Genomic DNA, 24736 nt, shown 5'->3' with positions numbered 1-24736 from the left:
CTGCACAGTGCAGGGAGTTGGACTAGATGACCCAGGAGGTCTCTTCCAATGATTTTATGAACTAGAGCACTTTATGTAATAAATAAGGGACCTGGAAACCACCCAATTCCAGCTGACAGAGCTCAATTGTGGAGAAAATGAGCTGCTTTGGAAGGTGGACTCTCTGGCATTGCACCTCTCTATGGTCTACCTCTTCCCTCCAACCACTCCCCGCTCCATGCTACATTCCCAAGTGGCCAGGAATGTTTCTATCCAGAGTGGGTCACTGTGCTCTACTCCCCTTGCCAACCTCCAGGCATGACCTGAAGATCTCCCGGGATTCCCACTGATCTCCTGGCTGCAGAAATCAGTTCAGCTGGAGACTGGTGGAATCTACTGAGGTCCCTCCCCTTCTCCAAACCCAGTTCCCTGATTGCATCCACAACACTCCAGCAATTTAAGAACATCAGGGAAGCCATGTTGGGTCAGACCAAGGGCCCCTCCAGTTCAACACTCTGTGTCCCGCAGGGGCCTAAACCCAGGGGCCACCAGGAGGTCCACCAGCGGGGCCAGGACTCCAGAAGCCCTCCCACTGTGGCCCCCCAAGCACCAAGAAGACAAAGCATCCCTGCCCCAGACATTAGAGAAGTCCTGTTGGATCAGGCCAAGGGCCCCTCCAGTCCAACACTCTGGGTCAGACTATGGCTAAAACTTAGGGCCCACCAGAAAGCCCAGCGGGGGGGGGGGGCAGGACTCCAGAAGCCCTCCCACTTTCATGCCCCCAAGCACCAAGAAGACAAAGCATCCCTGCCCCAGACACAAGAACGTAAGAAGAGCCATGTTGGATCAGGCTAGGGGCCCATCCAATCCAACCCTCTGTGTCCCGCAGGGGCCAAAACTCAGGGGCCACCAGGAGGTCCACCAGCAGGGCCAGGACTCCAGAAGCCCCTCCCACACACACACTGTTGTGCCCCAAGCCCGGCAGGCACAAGACCATCAGAGAAGCCGTGTTGGGTCAGGCCAAGGGCCCCTCCAGCCCCAAGCCAGAGACCATCCGGAGGTCCGCCCGCGAGGCCAGACTTGGAGCGGGCGCCCCGGGGTGCCCGGCCCGACGCGCCCTCTCTCTTCCCGCGCCGCCTGGCCCACCTAGCAGGGCTGTTGTGCCCGCCGCGGCATTCCCCGCGGGAGGCCCCCGCTCGGCTCGGGGCGGCGGCAGATTCGCGGTTTGCCCGCGGGGCGGTGGGGGCGCTGCCTTCCTCCCTCCCAGCCAGCCTCCCTCCCTCCGCTGCCTTCCTTCGCTTTCGCTTTCGCGGCCGGCGCGGGCCAGGCAGGCAGGCAGGCGGGAGGGAGGGACTGAGCCCCTGGGGCGACGCCGCGGAGAGAAGCCCGCCGGGGCTACCGACGCCTCCTCGCAGGTAAGCGCCGGATCCTGCCCCTTCACCCCTCGCCCCCGCTGGCTCTTCCCAACCCCCGCCCGGGAGCCCGCCAGGAGGAGAGACGCCCCCCGCCTTTAAGAGCGCGCTGCCCGCCCCCGCCCGACGTGCCTCCTCCGTGGGCAGGCGGTGCGGGGCGCGGAGAGCAGCTGCCGAGGGGCAGCACAAACTGCCGCCAGGAGGGGAGGGCAGGCCGAGGGCTGGGCGTGGGAGCTGGGGGCCAGACCCACCGGGCTCAGTCCAAGGCGCCAGGTTGGCAGAGGAGGAAAACACCGAGGGGCCCGGAAGAGCACAGAAGCTGAGTCCAGGAACAAACACCCTGTTCCGTGGGCAGGCATCTGGGGAAGTGGGGAATGCCCAGCTTATGCCCAGCTTTAAACTTTGTTGGGTTAACGGTGCCCCTGGACTCGAAATTTGTTCTGTTGCTTCAGACCAACATGCCCCCCCTGGAAAATAGCAAGAGTCCAGGAGAGCCTGAAAAACTAACAAAATACGGGGCAGGGAAATCATAGAATCACAGAGCTGGAAGGGACCTCCTGGGTCATCTAGTCCGACCCCCTGCACTATACAGGACACTCCCAACTCTCTTACTCCTCCACTGTCACCTGCCACCCCCTTGAGCCTTCACAGAATCAGCCTCTCCGTCAGATGGCTCTCCAGCCTCTGTTTAAGAATCTCCAAAGATGGAGAACCCACCACCTCCCGAGGAAGCCTGTTCCACTGAGAAACCACTCTGACTGTCAGGAACTTCTTCCGGATGTTTAGACAGAATTTCTTTTGCATTAATTTCATCCCATTGGTTCCGGTCCGTCCCTCCGGGGCAAGAGAGAACAACTCTGCTCCATCCTCTTCCGTAAGGCACTGCTCACTTCTTCAGTAGAAAAGAGTCCTGTGGCACCTTAAAAACTAACAACGTTTTGGGCAGGGGAGGAGCTTTTGTCATGCACTGCTCCCTTCTTCTTCAGATCAGATAGACAGCCAGGGAGAGGACCCTGAATGTGAGGTGTGTCAGAGGTGCCAAGTCACTTTCCTGACCCCCTCAGGCTTTGAAGGCAAAGGCCGGCCTTTCTCAGGGGTCTCCCATCCAGAACTAAGCAGGGCCGACCCTGCTTTCCTTCCAAAACGTGACATCCTGTTTACAGACCCAGCAGACAGACAAAGGCAGTAACCGAGCATCAGTGTCTGTCAGAATGTCCCTCCAAAAACGAATTAATCCAAGCTTTAAGTCCGAGAGGAAATCCAAAAGAAGAATCCCAAAACACAGGCCAAAGTCCCAGGTGGGAGAATCAGTTCTGAATAGAGCTGCAGGATCAATGACCAACAGATGCATCGCTCCCTTCCAGCCATTCCCTTGTTGGCTGCTTTACACCTGCCAAACTCCTTAGTCCTGCTCCTGCAAATACTCATCCTGGAGCCGATGCTGTGCTGCCAACCTGGCACTGCGCCTTCTGTCTTGCGTTTCCCTCCAAGTCTTCCTCCTGTGCCGGTCCTGAGGCTCTGGGGACCCCAGAGGTGAACTGGCTGAGACGTGGCTCTCTGTGGGGCCCATTGTACTGGAGCCTGGCTGTAGGACAATGGGTTGATCAGGGAAAGTCAGTGCAGATTTGCCTCCAACAGATCCTTTCAGACCAAACTGGGGTTTTTTGACCGAGTAATGGGCTTATTAGATCATTACTCTGCTCCATCCTCTGGATCATGGAAACTCTGTGGATGTTGTGAGGTTTTTCACAAAGGTTCCCCTGATGTTCTGATAGCCCTCTTTAAGTATTTGAAAGGTTGTCACTTGGAGGAGGGCAGGATGCTGTTTCTGCTGGCTGCAGAGGAGAGGACACACAGTAATGGGTTTAAACTTCAAGTACAACGATATAGGCTAGATATCAGGAAAAATTTTCCACAGTCAGAGTAGTTCAGCAGTGGAATAGGCTGCCTAAGGAGGTGGTGAGCTCCCCCTCACTGGAAATCTTCAAGCAAAGGTTGGAGACACACTTTTCTTGGATGCTTTAGGATGATTAGGGCTGATCCTGCATTGAGCAGGGGGTTGGACTAGATGGCCTGTATGGCCCCTTCCAACTCTAGGATCCTATGATTCTATGATTCTATAAACTGGAAGACTGGAGATGGGATTTTCGGATGGTTAGATGGATGGGGAACTGGCTAGAAAACCGCCCCCAAAGACTGGTTGTCAATGGGATTGCATCAGAGTGGAGGGAGGTGAGCAGTGGGGTGCCATGGGGCTGGGTCCTGGGTCCGGCACTTTTCAACATTTTTATCAGCCATCTGGACAAGAGGGTAGGGGGCCTCCTCATTAAATCTGTGGATGACACCAAATTGGGGGGAGTAGCAAATACCCCAGAAGATAGAGACAGCGAGATCTGAACATGCTGGGAAAGTGGGAAAATGCGAACAAGGTGTAATTCAGTAAGGAGAAGGGCAGAGTTCTACAACTGGGTCACACAAATGAGAAGCAGTCATACTGGATGGGAGAGACACTTCTCGGTAGCAGTGAGGGGGAATGAGATCTTGGGGTCCTTGTGGGCTGTCAGCTAAACATGTGGAGGCCGCCTAGAGAAGAGGAGATTGAAAGAGGTCAGGATAGCTCTCTTGAAGTATCTGAAAGGTTGTCACTTAGAGGAGGGCAGGGAAAGGTTCCTGTTGGCAGCAGAGGGCAGGATGCGCAGGAATGGGTTTAAACTACGTGTAGAACGATATCGGCTAGAGATCAGGAAAAATGTTTCACAGTCCGAGTAGTTCAGTAGTGGGATGGTCTTCCTAGGGAGGTCATGAGCCATCACTGGCCGTCTTCAAGCAGCGGCTGGACAGACCCTTCTCCTGGGTGCTTGAGGCTGATCCTGCACTGAGCAGGGGGTGGTCTAGATGGCCTGCATGGCCCCTTCCCATTCTAGGATTCTGTGAGTCTAGTTCAGCAGTGGAAGGGGCTGCCTAAGGAGGTGGTGCAAGCCGCTCTGAGATTCCTTCGGGCAGAGAAAAGCAGCATATAAGAACCAACTCTGCTTCTTCTTCAGTAATCTCAGGGCTCTCTCAGCCTCACCTCCCTCACAGGGTGTCTGTTGTGGGGAGAGGAAAGGGAAGGCGATCGGAAGCTCCTTTGAGACTCCTCCTGGTAGAGAGAAGCGGCATCTAAGAACCAACTCTTCTTCTTCTAATGATTGGGCAGCATTGAAACTTGCATGTGTATATCTGACAAAGGGAGCTTGGATTCACGGACTATTCTGGAATTTGCGTTGGTCTTTGAGGTGCAGCTGGGCTGGAATCTTGCTCTTGTATGCGAATGCAAGACAACACTTGCTCCCTTTTTGGAAGGCGTACCTGGGGGGGGGGGAAGGAAACTCATTTTGCTTTGAGTAAATGCAGTCTTCCTTTTTTCCTGCTGTTTGTTTGCCAGTTAGAACAAGTTCTGATGTGTGCATTTGCAGATGGGTGGGGGAATATCTTCGACTAAGCCTTGCCTGGGGAAGGGGGGCAAACTGCTCTTTGACTCGCTCCAGGATTGGGAAATAATTTTTCTGTCAATTGTTTTGTTCCAAAACATTTAGGTGCTTTCATAGATTCATAGAGTTGGAAGGGAACTCCAGGGTCATCTAGTCCCACCCCCTGCAGAATGCAGGAAATTCACAACTACCTGCCCACCCACGGTAGCCCCAATTCCGTGCCTAGATGATGCCCCCCTAAAAAACCAAAATCCCTGGCCAGTATTGTTTGGAGGAAATTCACCTCCTAACCCCAAAGTTTTAGGAGGCAGTGTGGCCATAGTGGTTAGAGTTGGATTAGGGCACACTCTTTCTCCCAGCTAACCTACCCCGCAAGACTGATGTGAGAACAAGGTGGGGAGGGCTAGGGTTTCTCACTGCTTTAGTTGTTGTAGGAAAATTGTGTTCAAGAGGTTTCATTTTCATATTATCCAAGGCTAGAAGCCAGACAGAAACCTGACAACTTCACAACTATTTGGAAGACACATCGTATGCCTCCAGCCTTTGGGCTTCGTGGGATGAGGAGGGGTAAATCCAGATCTGAGCCATGCCAGGTGGGAAGTCCTCTGGGATCCAAAGAGCCAGATTCGAATCTAGCAGCATCATAGAGACTACCAAGATTTTGAGGCTTTTGGGCAGTTTAGTTTGGTGCAGTGGTTAAGAACCAGTTTGTGGTCGAGAGCCAGCTTGGTGTCATGGTTAAGAGCAGTGGACTCTAATCTGGAGAACTGGGTTCAGTTCCCCACTCCTCCTCCACACAGAAGGTGACCTTGGGCCAGTCACAATTCTTTCAGAGCTCTTTCAGCCACACAGGGTGTCTGTTGTACAGAAAGGAAGGGAAGGCGATTGTAAGCCACTTTGAGAGGATAGTAAAAAGCAGGATATTTTAAAAAAAACAGCTCTTCTTCTCTTTTCTTGAGCCAAACCTCCCCACCTGGCCCCCGAAGCTCTCCGGGTGACCTTGAGCTAGTCGCACACACTCAGCCTAACTACCTTGCAGGGTTGTTGTGAGGGTAAAATGGAGGAGGCTTTGAAGTCAACATCCCGAGGCCCGGAGCGTGTGTGTCGTGGAGATGGACAGCCTCACTGAAGGCCTTTCTCGCAGCTGGAGCCAGGAAAGGAACTCGCTGAGCTGGTGGGTCCCGCCTCTGTTCCTCCCATCCAAAGTTCACCCACAGACTCAGCCAACTTCCCTATAATCAGTTGACTGAGCTTACATAAAACCGCCTTTTGAAAACCAAGCGAAGCGTCAACTCTGTTGTTTTTCTGAGAACATTTTTTTTCCGAGAGCGGTTTCTCAGGGGAACAGGCTTCCTCGGGAGGTGGTGGGTTCTCCGTCCTTGGAAATGTTTAAACAGAGGCTGGAGAGCCATCTGACGGAGAGGCTGATTCTGTGAAGGCTCAAGGGGGTGGCAGGTGACAGTGGGTGAACGAGAGGGTTGTGAGTGTCCTGCATAGTGCAGGGGGTTGGACTAGATGACCCAGGAGGTCCCTTCCAAATCTAGGATTCTGTGATTCTTTGTACCGTAGATGGTAAGGAAACATTTAAATGAGCAGAATTAGAGGGATTAACAAGTGTTTCACCAATCTCTGGATGAGGCCTGTAGATTACAGGGGGGCAAAATTATGGCTCTCTGGAAATCCATGGACTACAATTCCCATGGGCCCCTGTAAGCACAGGAGTGTGTCAAAAAGTTGGCAGCCACATAGGGTGGCGAGCTGTCTTGTAAGCTCTGGGGGAAAATAGTCCTGGCAGAATTAAAGTTCTTTGTTTTAAAAAGAAACAGAGAAGGCAACAAGGTTGCACCAAGCCAAGGATTCCTGCAGGAAGAAATATCTTTTCCTTTAAAAAAAATAAAGCAACGTGTGAACCTTATTTTTCTCACTGAAGGGATTTGGGGGACGTGACTTTTAAGAGTCAAAGCTTGCTTCGTCCGGTAGGTATCTGACCAAGGGGGCTGACTCTCCAAAGAGTTTACCCCAAAATCGCACTGGTCTTTTGGGGGCTACCGTTCTTGTGAAGTTCTGAAAACAAAATAGCAAAGCTAAACCCCGTCAGCACCAAAGGCACAAAGCAAGGGAGATGGGTGAAGTTCCTTAGAGTCCGCAGCGTCACAGGCGCTGTCCAATAGAACTCAGCAAGCAGGGATCCTTTTATTCTTTCTCTTTGAAGGAGCCTCTGGATTTGGCAGCTCTGGATGAGGCCGGGACAGTGTTTATGGAGGAGGCCACCCAAAAAGGTGAGCGTCTCAAGGGTCAGGAGATGTGTTTGCAAACTGCGATGACCTTTTGCCTGGGGAACCGACGGGGCTTCTCTTGCTGCAATGAGGCCCGATCCGCTAGGATTTTCTCACGTGCAAGTCCCACTGCGCTGTATGGGAGCTGTATGAGCGGTTGTGGACTTACGGTCAAATTAGATTTGACGCTTTTTATTTTACGTTATCTATCATCAGCCTTTCTCAAGCAGGAGTGGCCAAACGGTGGCTCTCCAGATGTCCATGGACTACAGTTCCCATAAGCCCCTGTTCTGAGACTCCTTTGGGTAGTCAAAAGCAGGATACCAAAACCCTTCTCTCTCTCTCTCTCTCTCTCCCCCTTATACTGATTTTGATAGACTGAGGGCCTGATTCGACATACAGCAGCTTCATGTATGTATTGGCCAAAGAAGCACTAAACTGCACACCTGTTTTTAGTACCTATTATCAGCAGTTGTTTTGCACAGTCTGGTGCAGTAGCAGGGGCAGTCAACCTGTGGTCCTCCAGATGTCCATGGACTTCAATTCCCATGAGCCCCTGCCAGCATTAGCTGGCAGGGGCTCATGGGAATTGTAGTCCATGGACATCTGGAGGACCACAGGTTGACTACGCTTGCAGTAGAGGGCATTGTCCTCTGTTCCCGAGTTCCACAGGTGAATGGGCTCCCATTGTACGTAATGCTCTGCTCCAGCCTCTTCTTGTCCCTAGCAGAGAAACAGGCCTGGAAGCTGGCAGTGGCCATTGCAGGAGGGGATGAGAAGACGGCCCAGCAATGCGCCCGCTGGCTGGCAGCGCAACAAATCCCTCTCGTGGTGCGGCTGAAGGAAGAGACTGACCGCCAGCAGGACATTAGGTGACTGCCGAAGAGTGGAGAGTGACACAGAGCGGGTTTCGACTCTCTTGGGACATGAGAGATTCGGGCCCAGCAGCAGCTTGGAGGTCAGAGAGGCTTCTGGGGCATCACTTCCTAGAGTTGAAGCTCCCTTCGTCAGATACAAGTAGGAAAGGAGATGCCAGAGTCCTTATATATCCTTAGAAGGTGGGAGGGATGTTGCAAAGAAGAGAGTGAGCTTGCAAAGGTACAAGGCAAAATGCAGTCGGCTTGATTAGAGCAATGGAGAAACACCGGAGGGAGAGGGAAAGAAAATTAGCTTCTGTACCGAGACAAGAATACGATGTCTCTATTCCGCCCTGGGAGGTCCATTGTTCTGAACTGGTGAATGAACTCAGGTTCCGCAATCTCACACTGGAATCTCCCCTTTAATTTCTGCTTGAGGACTGCTGCTCTTTGAGCGTGGGGTGGTTGCAGCCCTTGAATCCAGCTCAGCCCCCCACCCCACCCCCAAGTCAAGGCGTCTGAGCACCACTGCTTTGGAAGACTCTGCGGGGAGAGAGGTCAGGGGCAGAGCCTCTGCTTGGCATGCAGAAGGTTCCAAGTTCAATCCCCAGCAGCTCCAATTAAAAAGGACCAGGCAGGAGGGGATGGGGGAAACTGACTTTGATAGACCAACAAGCTTCCCATGTTCCATGAATTAGTGAGGGGCCGTGGATCAGTGGCAGAGCCTCTGCTTGGCATGCCGAAGGTCCCAAGTTCAATCCCCAGCAGCTCCATCTAAGAACCAGGCTGCAGGTGATGTGAAATGACCTCTACCTGAGACGCTGGAGAGCAGCTGCCAGTCAGAGCAGACAAACCTGGCCTTGATGGACTCAGTAGAAGGCAGCTCCATGCATTCAAGGCCCTCAGTTCTAACCCATGCTGGGGATGGATGGGGCCTAGCTAATTCAAGCCCAGTGCATGACGTTTCCCCCTCTCCTAGGCAGGCCTGCCCTCCATAGCACCTTAGAGTTGGAAGGGATCCCCAGGGTCATCTAGTCCGACCCCACCAGCCAAGACTCCGTTGTGCTGTACTGAGGCTCTTAAAACGACAGGCTCCCCTTTCTCGGAGAAGAAGAAGCTGTCCAGGAACAGTGTTGCAGGTGGGGAAGGGGAATGCCTTCCTAACTTCTTCCTCTCCTCTCCTAGGCTGCAGGTCGGCGTGGAAGATGCTCACATGTGCACCGTCCCCATCTACCTTAAGGTCCGGCCTTGCATGACCTTGGCTTCCCTCAAAGACATGGTATGGGCTCCAGCAGCGGGACTGGTAGGAGTGAACCCCAAGGCTTAATTGTGAGGTGCAGGCTAGTCCTGGGTTTGGAAGCTGGGGGGCGCTTTCACTTTCGAATCGTGGGTCTTTCATCTATGCCGTCCTCTCCCATCGCTGTGTCTCCCCTGCCCCTCATTTCCGAAAAGCTAAACCCGTGCATGTCTAAAGTTTTGAGTCCAGCATTACCTTGGAGAGCCAGTTTGGTGTAGTGGTTAGGAGTGCAGACTTCTAATCTGGCATGCCAGGTTCAATTCTGCACTCCCCCACGTGCAGCCAGCTGGGTAACCTTGGGCTGGCCACGGCACTGATAAAGCTGTTCTGACCTCACCCACCTCACAGGGTGCCTGTTGTGGGGAGAGGAAAGGGAAGGCGATTGGAAGCTGCTTTGAGACTCCTTAGGGTAGAGAAAAGCGGCATAGAAGATCCGACTCTTCTTCTTCTTCAGTAATCTCAGGGCTCTCTCAGCCTCCCCTCCCTCACAGGGTGTCTGTTGTGGGGAGAGGAAAGGGAAGGCGACTGTAAGCCGCTTTGAGCCTCCTTCGGGTAGGGAAAAGCGGCATATAAGAACCAACTCTTCTTCTTCTTCTACCTTTAAGTCCAGCGAAATTTTATTCAAGACATTAGCTTTTGTGTGCACGCACGCTTGGGAAGAATCATGCTTGCTCACGAAAACTAATGTCTTGATTAAAACTGTGTCGGGCTCCAAGGTGACCCTGGACTCGAACTCTGTTCCGCTGCTTCAGACCAGCACGGCGACCCACTTGAATCACTGGAGGAGCCAGCACGGCCTAGTGGATAGGAGGGACATCTTCTCATCTGGTGAACCGGCTTGGATTCTGTGAGCCTTTGCATGCAGCCAGCTGGGTGACCTTGGGCTCATCACAGTCCTGATAGTGCTGTTCTCACAGAGCAGTTCTCTTAGAACTCCCTCAGCTCTACCTACCTCCCAGAGGGTCTGTTGTGGGAAGAGGAAAGAGAAGGCCATTGAAAGCCGCTTAGAGGCTCCTTTGGGACACTTCCCAAAGTGGGGTAGAAAAGCCGCTTCTTCTTCTTCCTCTCTCTGCACACATGTCTGTGCTGCCTTATTTCCACTGTGCTGTGTTTGCTCTGCGAAATTTCCCAACGCTGTCTCTGCTGCCCTAGGTATTCCTCCACTACGGCTTCCCGCCCAGCATTCAGCAGTGGGTGGTGGGCCAGAGGCTGGCTCAAGATCACGAGACCCTCCAGTACCACGGCATCCAGAGGGACGGCGACGTGGCTTACCTCTTCCTCCGATCTGCCAAAGCGGCCAAGCTGTGCAAAGACACCTTCCAACGGGAGGTCGAACGCCGGCAGCTGGAAGGTGAGCCTGTCGGGCAGCCCGGAACGGTCAGGCGGTGACCTCCACCAGAGACCCCAGGGAGCGGCTGCCAGCCTGAGCTGCCAGTATTGACCTTGCTGACCAGAAGGTCTGATTCTGTAGAAGGCAGCTTCATTTGCTCATGTGTCTCAGATGCAATTCCTGGCAGGAGTTGATGGGAAAGATCTGTGCCTGGGGACCCCCTGGAATTATAATTCCAGACTATAAAGATCAGTTCCCCTGGAGAAAACAGCTGCTTGGGAGGGGGGACTTCCTAGCATAAGACGTCACTGAGGTCCTGCCCTGCCCGAAATCCCCCCCACTCCTGGCTCCGCCTCCGGATCTGCAGGTATTTCCCAGCCCAGAGCTGGCAACTCTACCTGAACACCTGGAGATTTGTTACAGAACCCGGTGAATCAAACGGTCTACTTGGGTATTCAGCAGCCTCACGTCCCCTTCCTTTCTCTCTTTGGCAACCTCCTTAGAGTTAGGCATCGAGGAGGGGGCCCTGCTGCCACGAGGGTCCAACGAAACACCTGCTGCCTTGACTCCCAGAGACCCTTCAGGCATCTTGGATGCTGACGAACACTTGGAAGACCCCGCTGCAGCCCTGAGCCAGAAGGTAAGGCCTGCAAGGAGTTCCTTCATGAATCCCGTGGGCTCCCAGGACAAGGGTGTGCCGTTCCCCAGACATTTTATAAATATAGAATCATAGAGTAGAATCCTAGAGTGGGAAGGGGCCATGCAGGCCATCTAGTCCAACCCCCTGCTCAGTGCAGGATCAGCCTCCAGCATCCTAAAGCATCCCAGAAAAGTGTGTATCCAACCTTTGCTTGAAGACGGCCAGTGAGGGGGAGCTCCCCACCTCCTTAGGCAGCCCCTTCCACTGCTGAACTGGACTCCTAGAATCCTAGAGTGGGAAGGGGCCATGCAGGCCATCTAGTCCAACCCCCTGCTCAGTGCAGGATCAGCCTCCAGCATCCTAAAACATCCAAGAGAAGTGTGTATCCAACCTTTGCTTGAAGACGGCCAGTGAGGGGGAGCTCCCCACCTCCTTAGGCAGCCTATTCCACTGCTGAACTAGACTCCTAGAATCCTAGAGTTGGAAGGGGCCAGCCAGGCCATCTAGTCCAACCCCCTGCTCAGTGCAGGATCAGCCTAAAGGATCTCTGACAGACAGACAGACAGACAGACAGACTCAAGTTTTTTACTGTTGAAAACCCCCTGAAGCATTCTTCAGGCTTGGAGAAATCTCAGAAGAGGTGTGATTGTTCAGAATATGGTTGGGAAGCAGAGCTGTGGACACGCCCACCTGGGGCCCCTCCCCTCACTCCCCCCCTCCAGGCCCATCACTGGCCATTCTGGGAAGGGGTGGGGGGGTCGACATTTGATAACTATTTAGCCCATTTTTAAAATATATACAGAATTAATGAACTCCCACCCATTCACAAAACCCTTCCAGGGCTGTCAAGAAACCCCTGGCTTTCCTGAAACCCTGACGGAGAAAGTCTGAGATATATGTATGCAAATCCAGAAATGTTATTTCAGCAACTATATTAAGTACAGTGCAGAGCTTCTAAACCAAGCAACCCAGAAAATAATGACAGCTAACTTTCTACCTAACACCTTGAGAGCTGCATTTGGTGTGACAGTCTTCCTTCCTGTGAAAGCAAAGGGGTGGCAGGTGACAGTGGAGGAGCGATTGGGATGTGGGTGTCCTGCATAGTGCAGGGGCTTGGACTAGATGACCCAGAAGGTCCCTTCCAACTCTATGATTCTATGATTCTAGGATTCCTCAGAATGACAGGCCAAGATTTAAGCATTTTGTCAATGTAGCTGCTGCAGTCCATTGATGAGGCCTTTGAAAATCCAAGGGAGCCGGTCCCTTTGTGACTTGAAGGCCAGTTAAAGCTTTTTGGGTTATACAAACAAATTAGGGTGGTCTCCATGTCGGGCCTAAGCAGCAAGACAAAATCTGAATCCAGAGGCACCTTGAAGCCCATGAAAGGTTACGCCTTGACTAATATTTTGAATGAACAAGCAGGAAGCGGCATTTGTCCTTGGGCTTTACAGGTCCTTCCACCCTTTCTGTGACCTCCTGGATTCACGCCAGGTAGACAGCGTACCTCTCGAGAGGCTCCTCCCATGGCCCTCCCGTCTCTCTGCAGGTTGGCTGGGAGTGCCCGACCTGCACTTTCGTTAACAAGCCCACCTGGCCGGGCTGCGAGATGTGCTGCACGGAGCGGCCCAAGGATTACATCGCGCCGGACGGCTACCAGCCGGACCAAGAGGAGCTGGTGCGACTGCAGAAGGAGGAAGAAGCCATGCAGCAGTATGAGCAGGTGAGAGGCGGGAGACCCCGGGAGGGAGGGGGGAGGGGGTCGTAGGGAGCCAAGACTGTATTGCTCCGGTCTTGGCTCCCAGTTAGTTTCCAGGCACAATTCAAGGTGCTGGCCTTAACCCTTACAGCACTATATGGTTTGCACCTGGGTTAGATTACTGCAATGTGTTCTGCTTGGGGCAGCCCTTGAAGACTGTTCGGGAGCTACACTTGACCTTTCAAGCCCATCCAGTCCAAAATTCTGGCTCACCCAGAGGCCCAAGCCCCTGCCTCCTAACCTCTCCTCCTCTCTCCCCTCGAGGCAGGCCAAAGAAAAACAGAAGCGCGAGAACTACCAGCGACTGCTGCAGGAGGATGGGCAGAGCCTGGTCCTGTCTAAGGCCGTGATAGACTGCCCCATCTGCTTCGGGACCTTGGAGCCGGGGGAGGGCGTGACCCTGCGTGAGTGCCTGCACTCCTTCTGCAAGTAAGTCTCCTGAAAGGTTTTGGCTTGCTGCCCTCAAAGAATCATAGAGTTGGAAGGGACCTCCTGGGTCATGGTCCCCAGACAGGTCCCCAGACAGGTAGTCCTCACTCACTGGGCCATGGCCTAGGGGCAGAGCCTCTGCTTGGCTTGCAGGAGGTCCTGGGTCCAATCCCAGGCATCTCGAGTTGAGGGACCACATAGTAGGTGACGTGGAAGACCTCTCTCCTGCTGAGCTGCTGTCAGCCTGAGTAGACAATGCCGATCTTAAGAACGTAACGTCAAGAGAAGCTCTGTTGGATCAGGCCAGTGACCCCTCCAGCCTGCCTCTTTTTCACAGTTGCCCAAACTGACCACAATGGACAAATTCTCCAAACCGTGTCATGCCCTGAAGCCCCGCAGGGGCTGTGGTCTCGTCCGACAAGGAAGCAGAGGCCTCCTGCCCACGTCCCTCTCCTTCTCTTCCCAGGGACTGCTTGAAAGGCACCATCCTGAACAGCCAAGAGCCGGAGGTCAGGTGCCCCTACATAGACCAGGACTACTCCTGCCCGGGCCAGCTGCTGGAACGGGAGATCAAAGCGGTAGGCACCCAAGTGGGGGGTGGCAAGGGCGGGGGTGGCTTGAACCACAGCTGCGGAAGGGAGCCCTTCCGGCAGAGCAGGGGGAGGTGACTGGCCACCCAGGGGTTTACTCCGGACCACAAATGGCCTGTGACCCCAAGGCCTCTCTCCTCCCTCCTTTGGTCTTCACTTCCTACTGCGTCCCATGTGAGAGAAGGCCAGTCGGCTCTTTAGCCCTGTCTTGGGAGGGACTGTGGCTCAGGGGCAGAGCTGCTGCTTGGCATGCAGAAGGTCCCAGGTTCAATCCCCGGCAGCATCTCCAGTGAAAAGGGCCAGGCGGGAGGGGATGGGAAAGACCTTGGCCTGAGACCCTGGCTCAGTGGCAGAGCCTCTGCTTGGCAGGCAGAAGGTCCCAGGTTCAATCCCCAGCAGCAGAAGGTCCCAGGTTCAATCCCCGGCAGCATCTCCAGTGAAAAGGGCCAGGCGGGAGGGGATGGGAAAGACCTTGGCCTGAGACCCTGGCTCAGTGGCAGAGCCTCTGCTTGGCAGGCAGAAGGTCCCAGGTTCAATCCCCAGCAGCATCTCCAGTTAGAAGGACCAGGCAGGAGGGGATGGGAGAGACCTTGGCCTGAGACCCTGGCTCAGTGGCAGAGCCTCTGCTTGTCAGGCAGAAGGTCCCAGGTTCAATCCCCGGCAGCATCTCCAGTGAAAAGGGCCAGGCAGGAGGGGATGGGAGAGGCCTTGACTGAGTCCCTGGCTCAGTGGCTGCCAGTCTGCGTCGACCTGTGTAGGGCCGGCAAGACGAAGTTCTTCCACAGGGCACTTGGTTGAGCCCGTGAGGGGGTTGACCGGAGTTCGACCAGGGGCTGACGTTGGCTGAGCATCCCTGTACTATATAACAACTCATGCGGATTGGCTGGATTTAGTAAATTCTGTTGGGTGATAGTTGTTCTGTAATCTTGTAGGTTTTTATGTGTATTGCCATTGTTTTAATAGGGTTTTTAATGGGGAAATTGTTATGGTTTTAACTGTTAGCCGTCTTGAGGCAACGAAGTCGTGAGAGGCGGGATATAGAAAGTTGTTAAAAATGAATGAATGAATGAATGAATGAATGATTCTGCGTAGTGCAGGGTGTTGGACTAGATGGCCTGTATGGCCCCTTCCAACTCTATGATTCTATGAATGAATGAATGAATGAATGAATGAATGAATGAATGAATGATCCTGCATAGAGCAGGGTGTTGGACTAGATGGCCTGTATGGCCCCTTCCAACTCTATGATTCTATGATTGAATGAATGAATGAATGAATGAATGAATGAATGAATGAATGAATGAATGAATGAATGAATGAATGATCCTGCATAGAGCAGGGTGTTGGACTAGATGGCCTGTATGGCCCCTTCCAACTCTATGATTCTATGATTCTATGAATGAATGAATGAATGAATGAATGAATGAATGAATGAATGAATGAATGAATAATCCTGCGTAGAGCAGGGTGTTGGACTAGATGGCCTGTATGGCCCCTTCCAACTCTATGATTCTATGATTCTATGATTGAATGAATGAATGAATGAATGAATGAATGAATGAATGAATGAATGAATGAATGAATGAATGAATGAATGAATATCCAAGAGGGAAAAAAAAGACAGTTCTGACCTTGATAGACCGAGGGCCTGATCCAGCAGAAGGCAGAGATCTCCGAAGGGCCATCCCACCCTTTAACATGTAGCTTCCCACGGATGCCACGGGGAAGATGGGCCTGAGGCAGTGTGTCCGGGGCTGAGGAGGTACAGATCTCCCCCTGAGAGCTCCCCCACCCCCTCCAAATCTTCTCTGAGGCGCCCTGGGCTTGATCCGCAGCTCCTGAGCCCGGCGGAATATCAGCGCTTCTTGGACCTGGGGATTTCGGTGGCTGAGAACCGCAGCCGCTCGAGCTACCACTGCAAGACGACCGACTGCCGCGGCTGGTGCTTCTTTGAGGATGACGTGAACGAGTTCCTGTGTCCCGTGTGCCTGAGGAAGAACTGTCTACTTTGCAAGGTGAAGGGAGCTCGTGGCTCAGTGGCAGAGTGTCTGCCTGGCACGTGAAAGGTCCCCGGTTCAATCCCCGGCATCTCCAGTTAGAAGGACCAAGCAGGAGGGGATGGGAAAGGCCTCTGCAGGAGACACAGGAGAGCGGCTGCCAGGCTGTGTAGGCAATACTGACCTGGATGGACCGAGGATCTGATTCAGTATTAAGGCAGTTTCATGTCTGTGTTCATGGCCCTCTGCTTGGCATGCAGAAGGTCCCCGGTTCAATCCCCGGCATCTCCAGTTGAAAAGAATTAGGCAGGAGGGGATGGGAAAGTCCTTTCTCTGTCGGAGGCCCTGGAGCTGCTGCCAGTCTGAGTGGACAATGCTGACCTTGACGGACCGAAGGTCTGATTCAGGAGAAGGAAGATTCTTGTGTGTACCACAAGCAAGTTGTCTGGTGTGACAGATCCATAGCGGGAGAAGAGAGCCAGAGTCCAGGAGCACCTTCGAGACCAGCAACATTTGGGGCAGGGGAAGAGTTTTCGGGTAGCTGCCTCTGCAGAAGTGAGCCGTGACTCACACAAGCTTCTCCCCAGGCCACAAATGTTTGTTTTTGAGGAGCTCCTGCACTCTGGCTCTCCTCTTGTGGCAGCCTTTTCAGTGTTTGCTTACTGGCAGAAGGAAGTCGGGGCAGATGAATGGGGATGAAGGTGAGCTTGCCTAGAGAACAGGAGGCTAAATACATTTAAGGGGAACCAAACTGTCTTTGCTAGTCGTTGGCCTGAGCCAAGCTTGAACCTTGTGACTGATTATCTGCCCTTTTCGGGGTGTCCCAAATCAGCCATCTTATTCTGCCTAGAGGAGGGCCGGGGGCAGCGGGAAGAGAAACCGGCTATGAACCAGGAAGTACTTGGTTCCTGTTTTAGGATCCCAAATGCCAACCACTAAGGTGAGAAACCAGATTCCCAGTCGGTTAGAGAACCAGTTTGTTGTCGTGTTTAAGAGCATCGACCTCTCATCTGGATAGCTGGGGTTTGATTCCCCGTTCCTCCTCCACGTGCAGCCAGCTGGACGGCCTTGGGCTAGTCACAGTTCTCTCAGTGCTGTTCTCACAAAGCTCTCTCTGAGCTCTCTCTGCCCCACCCGCCTCACAGGGTGTCTGTTGTGGGGAGAGGAAGGGAAGGCGATTGGAAGCCGCTTGGCGACTCCTTCCAGGAGTGAAAAGGGGGAATGAAACCCAACTCCTCCTCCTTCTCCGCAGGCTATTCATGAAAACATGAACTGCAAAGAATACCAAGATGATCTCAAAATCCGCGCTGAGAATGACCAGGCAGCCCGGCAGACCACGGAGATGCTGATGGTGAGGAACTGAGGGATGAGGGAGCGCTCCTGTGATTACGCCCACAGGCCGTTCTGATTCAGCAGGCTTATTCTAAAGTGGGAGGTACAGTGAGCTGCCTTTTAGGAATGCAGTTTCTCAATAAGCCCACAGAAGGGGACTCACAGATAGCAAGGTTCTTCTTACTGACCTTTGTGCTGAAGGTCAAGCCAAGGTGGCCGTCTCTCCTGAGCATCAAGGCCAGCATGCATGAGTGTGCCACTGCAACCTGTAAAGCAGGGGTGGTCAAACTGCGGCCCTCCAGATGTCCATGGACTACAATTCCCATGAGCCCCTGCCAGCGAACGCTGGCAGGGGCTCATGGGAATTGTAGTCCATGGACATCTGGAGGGCCGCAGTTTGACTACCCCTGCTGTAAAGCTTGCAGGCTGGGATTGTGGCCAGGCAGAAGAGCCAGATCAGTTGTAGGGTGGTCCCAGGAGACGGAATGAGGGGTGGAGCACCCAGGTGATTGGCCTGTCCTGTCCTGAAAGGGCATCATCTTCCCCAGCCTCCAATTTAACAGGAGCTTTGTTTTGTAGATTCGTCCTACCTGCGTCTGTGTATTTTCGATTCTGCTGCAGTTAAATGAAAATCCATAAAAAGGTTTTCCAGCTCAGTGTATGGCTTTTAAGGGGCATTTTCATGCTAGGCAAGCAACCCTGAAAAACAGTTAGGCCTTGGGGCATCAGCGTTGGCTCAGTGGTAGAGCCCCTGCTTAGCATGCAGAAGGCTCCAGGTTCAATCCCCGGCATCTCTAGTTTTAAAGTGATCTGGTGACCGGTGATGTGAAAGACCCCCCGCTAAAATGGACCCAACAGTTGGTGATGTGAAAGACCCTTCTCTCGCTGAGACCCTGCAGAGCTGCTGCCGGTTTGAGCAGGCAATCCTGACCTGGGTGGACCAAGGGGTCTGATGCAGCATACAGGAGCTTCCTGTGTAGTCTGTTGAGACAGGGTGGGATAAAACCCACTAAATAAGTAAATCAATGCACGTGTGAAGTAGCCGTCTGTCAGATCCCGCAAAATCCCAGTTCCCTGACAAACTGGCTTTCTAAATGCAGGGATTTTTTTTCCGCAATGGGGTGGGAGAAATATTTGAACGCCTTCCCCATTGGCAGCCCAGATGGTACAGTCCAGACAAATGCATCCTGTGTGACGCTGGTGCTCATCTAAGCCAGCTGTTGGCTTCCTCTGTTGCCCCCCTGGCTGAGTCCAGGAGGGTTCTCCTGCCACTGCCCTCTTCTCCTTCCAGAACATGGTGCGGGGAGGGGACGCCATGTACTGCCCCGTCTGCCAGATCATTATCCAGAAGAAAGAGGGCTGCGACTGGATCCTCTGCACCATGTGCCGCACAGAGATCTGCTGGGTGACCAAAGGGCCACGCTGGGGGCCAGCGGTACGTATGGACCGGGCAGCTGGGGACATGCAGGGGCCGTGGGAGGGCTTCCCTGGGTGTGGCAGCAGACATCTGGAAATCTCCCCCCCCAGGAGATAGGCCTCCCAAAGTAGGAGAGCTCAAGGGCATCCCATGAAGAGGGCAGGCAGTAGATTCCAGATGGACAAAAGGAAATATTTATTTGCAAAAGGAAAGATTAAGGCGCAGAATTCCCTGCCGGAGGTAGGAATGGCCATAGGCACAGCCAGCTTGGAAAGGCGATTAGATTCATGGATTACACGTCCGTCAGAGGCTACCAGCCATGATTACTAAAGGGGAGCCTCCCCATTCAGAGGTAGTCTGGCTCTCTGCCCTGTTGTTGGCCCTGCAGAGGAACTGGCTGGCTCCTGTGGGAGACGGGAGGCTGGACTGGAGGGACCCTCCCTGGCCTGACCCAGCAGGGCTCTTCTGAGGTTCTCATGAAGGCCTTGGCCTCCCTGCCCTGTTCTTGGCCGTCCAGAGGAACTGGCTGGCCACTTTGAGAGACGGGAGGCTGGACTAGATGGACCCTCCCTGGCCTGGCCCAGCAGGGCTCTTCTTATGAATGTCCTGCCATTGTCTCCTGCCAGGGAGTGAAGACTTTTCATTTTCTCTGGCCTTCCCTACACAGCCTCTCCTTCCTAATTTGATGCTTTATTACAATTTGTAGGTACTTTAGCTCCGCTTTGAACTCTTTTTTAAAATGGTTTTGTTGAAGTATGCTTGGAGGGGGCGTGTTTGAATAGTTTCATAATACCTCGCATAATATCACGCATGTTTCAAATGACTGGCTGCCCCGGCAGCCGTCGTAGGGGCAGAAATGCGGGATATAAATTCTGTGAACAGCAATAACAACAATTGGGCCCCGGAGTCTCTCTGTACAGGGGGGCTGTGAAGAACCTCGGCCTGTAACCTGACCCTGGCAGGGGGGTGGTGTTGAAAGGTGCCGTACGGAGATCTGCTGGTGCCATGGTTTCAGCCTGGCCTACCTCACAGGGTTGTTGTGCGGGCAAAAGGGAGGCACTGGGAATGAAGTCAGCCTCTTTGTGGCCCCTACTGTAAAAAAAAAAAAAGTAGGGTATACATTAATTGAATAAATACACAAACCAAAAAAGAGATGCCGAAGAAGGGGGTGGATAGATGGTGGTTGCCCCAGTTAAGTATCTGATGCGTTCCAGAGAGTGTCCCAGGTTGAGAACAAAGGGAGGGGCTGTGGCTCAGGGCCAGAGCAGCTGCTTGGCATGCAGAAGGCCCCAGGTGTAATACGGTACCTGCTAGATATCAGGGGGAGAAATTCACAGTCAGAATAGTTGAGCTGTGGAATGGGCTGCCTAAGGAGGTGGGGAGCTCCCCCTCACTGGCCGTCTTCAAGCAAAGGTTGGAGACACACTTTTCTTGGATGCTTGAGGCTGATCCTGCACTGAGCAGGGGTTGGGACTAGATGGCCTTCATGGTCCCTTCCCACTCTAGGATTCTAGGAGTCTAGTTCAGCAGTGGAATGGGCTCCCTAAGGAGGTGGGGAGCTCCCCCTCACTGGCCGTCTTCAAGCAGCGGCTGGACAGATCCTTCTCCTGGGTGCTTGAGGCTGATCCTGCACTGAGCAGGGGGAGGGACTAGATGGCCTGTGTGGCCCCTTCCCACTCTATGATTCTAGGAGTCTAGTTCAGCAGTGGAAGGGGCTGCCTAAGGAGGTGGGGAGCTCCCCCTCACTGGCCGTCTTCAAGCAGCGGCTGGACAGATCCTTCTCCTGGATGCTTGAGGCTGATCCTGCACTGAGCAGGGGGTGGACTAGATGGCCTGGATGGCCCCTTCCCACTCTGGGATTCTAGGAGTCTAGTTCAGCAGTGGAAGGGGCTGCCTAAGGAGGTGGGGAGCTCCCCCTCACTGGGGGTCTCCAAGCAGCGGCTGGACAGATCCTTCTCCTGGATGCTTGAGGCTGATCCTGCACTGAGCAGGGGGTGGGACTAGATGGTCTTTGTGGCCCCTTCCCACTCTAGGATTCTAGGAGTCTAGTTCAGCAGTGGAAGGGGCTGCCTAAGGAGGTGGGGAGCTCCCCCTCACTGGGGGTCTCCAAGCAGCGGCTGGACAGATCCTTCTCCTGGATGCTGGAGGCTGATCCTGCACTGAGCAGGGGGTGGGACTAGATGGTCTTTGTGGCCCCTTCCCACTCTAGGATTCTAGGAGTCTAGTTCAGCAGTGGAAGGGGCTGCCTAAGGAGGTGGGGAGCTCCCCCTCACTGGGGGTCTCCAAGCAGCGGCTGGACAGATCCTTCTCCTGGATGCCTGAGGCTGATCCTGCACTGAGCAGGGGGTGGGACTAGATGGCCTGCATGGCCCCTTCCCACTCTGGGATTCTAGGAGTCTAGTTCAGCAGTGGAAGGGGCTGCCTAAGGAGGTGGGGAGCTCCCCCTCACTGGCCGTCTTCACGCAGCGGCTGGACAGATCCTTCTCCTGGATGCTTGAGGCTGACCCTGCACACAGCAGGGGGTGGGACTGGATGGCCTCTATGGCCCCTTTCCCCTCTAGGATTCTAGGAGTCTCCAATCCAGTTAAAGGCCAAGGAACAGGCGATGGGGAAGGCCTCTGCCTGACACTCTGGAGACCTGCTGAGGTCACTTCAAGGGACAGAGGACTGAATTTGAGGCAGCTTCAAGGGCACTGAGCCTTGCTTGCAACAGAGCCTTGAGAAAGCTAAGCTAATGCCTTTTTCTTAGCGTGTGCTTGTTCCGTTTCGATTTCACACATCAGCGGAGCGGGAGTGGGGGTGGAGACAGGTGTGACCCGGCCTTGTGCCTAACGGAAGAACGTGCCAGTCAGGCGATGCAGCAGCTGTTGATCAGCTGACTCCCGGCAGTCCTGTGTGTGTGTGTGTGTGTGTGTGTTGGTTGCAGCGAGGCTTAGAAACAGCAGGATGATTTTTTATCGCACGGCGTGTGAGTCATGCAGCCAGGAGATCCGAGGCTTGTCCGGCAGCCAGGCAAGGGCCGTTGGGGGGTGGGGGGCCACGGCCTCCCTCTGAGTCACGCCCCCCAGTGTTCCTTGGGGGTCTCCCATCCATATCTATCTATCCATCCATCTGTCATCTTCCTTCTATCTTCCATTTATCTATCAATCAATTGATCCATCCATCCATCCATCTTCCATCGATCTATCAATCAATTGATCTGTCTATCCATCTTGCATCTACTGATCAATTGATCTATCTATCGATCAGTTGATCCATCCGTCTTCCATCTATCGATCAATTGGTCTATATCCATCCGTTCGTCATCTTCCATCTATCTATTAATCACTTGATCTGTCCCTCCCTCCCTCCCTCTGTCATCTTCCATCTATCTATAGATCAACTGATCCATCCATCCATCCATCCTATTGCATTTGTAGATCGCTGCTCCTGGGCCATGCTGGCTCATGGCGGTTTACAGTAAAATGATAAAATCACATGAAACAGAAGAAAAATATTCACCCCCCCTGCCCTGCCGATAAAACTAGTCTAATCCTCCCCTCCCTTCTTTGCACACCTGGCCGCAGCCCCCCACAGCCGCTAACCACTTCCTGCCCAGATGACCAGCAAACAGGACCTATATAGGAAGAGACCCCATCTCCTAGCCCGGCCTTGACCAAACGCCCGGCGGGCGAGCTCCATCCTGCAGGCCCTGCGGAACTAGGCCAGCTTCTGAGACCTGATGGGTTGGGCTTGCCCAGGCTACACAGGGCAGGACAAAACAGCATGGGGGTTGTAGAGGAAGAGGAGGAGATTTCTGAGCCAAACTGCCGTGGGAGATGCTGGACAGGTGACCAGATCCAGGTGAACTCCTGAGCAGCAGGTGTCCTGGAGCCAGCTGGACATCAGCTGTTTTTTCTTGGGAAATGCAGTCCCCTGGGCAAGGGGCTGTTTGAATTGGAATGTCTCAGAAGTATGTTTGGTCTGAGATGTATATTTTTGCTCCAGATATATTGAATCTCTTGACCAAACTGTGGCTCTCCAGAGGTTCATGGACTACAATGACCATGAGCCCCTGCCAACATGCTGGAGAGCCATGGTCTGGCCACCCCTGGAGTCACCAGCATGTGCTGGCGGGGCTCATGGGAATTGTAGTCCATAGATATCTGGAATACGACCATTTGGCCACCCCTGGTCTACAGCCACCTGGTGCTAGAGGACAGTTTCTTAGCCAGGTGTGAGAACCACAGTTTGGCTACCGCCGGCCTAGAAGGATTCCTTCATATTGCGCTACTCCCTCTGGCCAGTTGCCGTCCTGCGCCATTCATTTCCTTCCCTCCCGTCTCCGGCTCATTTCCTTCTTTGGCCGTTTCCTTTCCGCTTTTCTTAGAGCGGAAGGCCTCGGTCATCTTCCCACCCTCCCCTTGATTGTTCTCTTGGCCCCCGTCCAGGCAGCTCCGAGAGGGAAAGAGCACACCCGTGTCCCTTCTCCCTACCTCCATCCCTCCCTGGCTCCCTTTTCACCTTCTTTTGCCCTCCTCTCTTCCAGGGCTCCGGCGACACCAGCGGGGGCTGCCGCTGCAGGCAGAATGGGGTTCCGTGCCACCCCAATTGCCACAACTGCCACTGACTGAGAATCAGGAGCTCTGGGCTGCCGTGCTGGGCTGCCGTGCTTGGTGGGACCAAGGCCAGCCCCGACCGCTCGGCTCCATCATCTGCGGTCCACCAAAGCCGGTGGAGATTTCTGCTCTGGGCTCCGACAGCCGTAGAGAAAGGTCGATGTCCTGCCTTTCGACAGGAGCTTCTGCCTCACGGGATGTTGTAAGGCTCCGATTGCTACCCAAACTCCTCAGAACAGCCAACTTGAAGGGAGGCTGGGAGCTTCGACCTGGGAAATCCTTCAGCTCCTACCTTTGCCAAGGACTAGAAGGGTTTCTTCCTTCACCCCTGCCAGCAGCATTAATGCACCGCATTCCTTCAAGCCCCCCTGGCAACCGAGGGTGCTCCGGCCAAGGGACGGATGCCTGGCTGTGACTCCACCAGAGAAAATGTGCATTACTCTCCGTATGCATTAACCTCCAGGCTTCCAGGGCCTAGCTTCACTACAGAACGTGCTGGCTCGGTCCAGATCTTTCCATGTTTTCTTCCAATAAACGGGTATTTAATAAGCTGATGCTTATGCGTTCCTGCAGAAGGACGTTGATTCAAGGCCAGGTGGGTGCGGATTTGGATACCACGAGGTCACGGCAAGGGTTGTGTGCGGTGGCGTCCGAATCGGCCGTTCCAGGCCGATTCGGACGCCGCCACACAGAACCCTAGACACAGCTATGTCACGTCTGCTTGGCTAACCCTCCCCGAACCAGGAGAGTAAAATGAGGTTATGTCACAGTCTGTTTATGGCCCCTCTTCTCCCCACGAGGGACCCAAAGTGGCTTATAACATGATACACTTCTGCATTATATCTGGAGGTCCCCCGGAGGTCCCCCGGAATGACAACTGAGTCTCAAACAAGAGCTCAGTTCCGGTGGGGAGAATGGCTGCTTCAGAGGGGGCGTCGTGGTTAAGAGCAGCCGTCTCAAACCTGGAGAGCCGGGTTTGATTCCCCGTTCCCCCACATGCAGCCAGCTGGGTTCTTAAAGCAGTTCTGTAAGAGCGCTCTCAGTGTGGCCAACATAACCATCATCCAAGCCAGCTGTTTTCTCAAGGGGATACATTTGCGTATTTTGGAGATCAGTCGTAATTTCGGGGGATTTCAAGACTCCACCTGGTGGCCAGGTATTCTCATAAGCTCTCTGGAAACTTGGTTTTTCTGGCTGTTTGCTCTCTGGGGCAGTGAAGCTCCGTCGGCTCGGTGCAATGGGGTCCTGGGGGGGGGTCTTGCCCCACTGGTGGACCTCCTGTCAGCTCCGGGGCTGTGGCCACTATTTGAGACTGAGCATGGAGGAAGCAGCCCGGCCCTGAACGGAGAAAAGCAG

General features: G+C 53.8%; 1 protein-coding gene across 6 annotated transcripts; it reads left to right on the top strand.

Annotated features, from left to right (window-relative positions):
• Window positions 1-1203: 1203 nt before the first annotated feature.
• RBCK1 (RANBP2-type and C3HC4-type zinc finger containing 1) lies at window positions 1204-23931 on the top strand. Of its 6 annotated transcripts, none has more exons than XM_077336013.1 (14): window positions 1314-1394; window positions 5901-6035; window positions 7074-7140; window positions 7868-8009; window positions 9180-9273; window positions 10444-10642; window positions 11125-11261; window positions 12808-12981; window positions 13286-13446; window positions 13913-14024; window positions 15872-16051; window positions 17286-17384; window positions 18657-18800; window positions 23311-23931. In XM_077336013.1, the coding sequence occupies exons 3-14, from the start codon at window positions 7119-7121 to the stop codon at window positions 23389-23391; spliced, it is 1545 nt and encodes a 514-aa protein (XP_077192128.1). In that variant the 5' UTR covers window positions 1314-1394; window positions 5901-6035; window positions 7074-7118; the 3' UTR covers window positions 23392-23931. The 6 variants fall into 6 exon arrangements, with proteins under 6 accessions (XP_077192129.1, XP_077192127.1, XP_077192130.1 ...); XM_077336010.1 differs by having other exon boundaries at window positions 7865-8009; XM_077336014.1 differs by lacking the exon at window positions 5901-6035 and having other exon boundaries at window positions 1204-1394; window positions 7865-8009.
• The last annotated feature ends 805 nt before the right edge of the window (window positions 23932-24736 follow it).

Source organism: Paroedura picta, chromosome 4 (assembly GCF_049243985.1).
Source record: "Paroedura picta isolate Pp20150507F chromosome 4, Ppicta_v3.0, whole genome shotgun sequence".
NCBI classification, from domain to species: domain Eukaryota; kingdom Metazoa; phylum Chordata; class Lepidosauria; order Squamata; family Gekkonidae; genus Paroedura; species Paroedura picta.
Note: the sequence above shows the minus strand (reverse complement) of the source record. Positions and strands in the feature narration are given on the sequence as shown.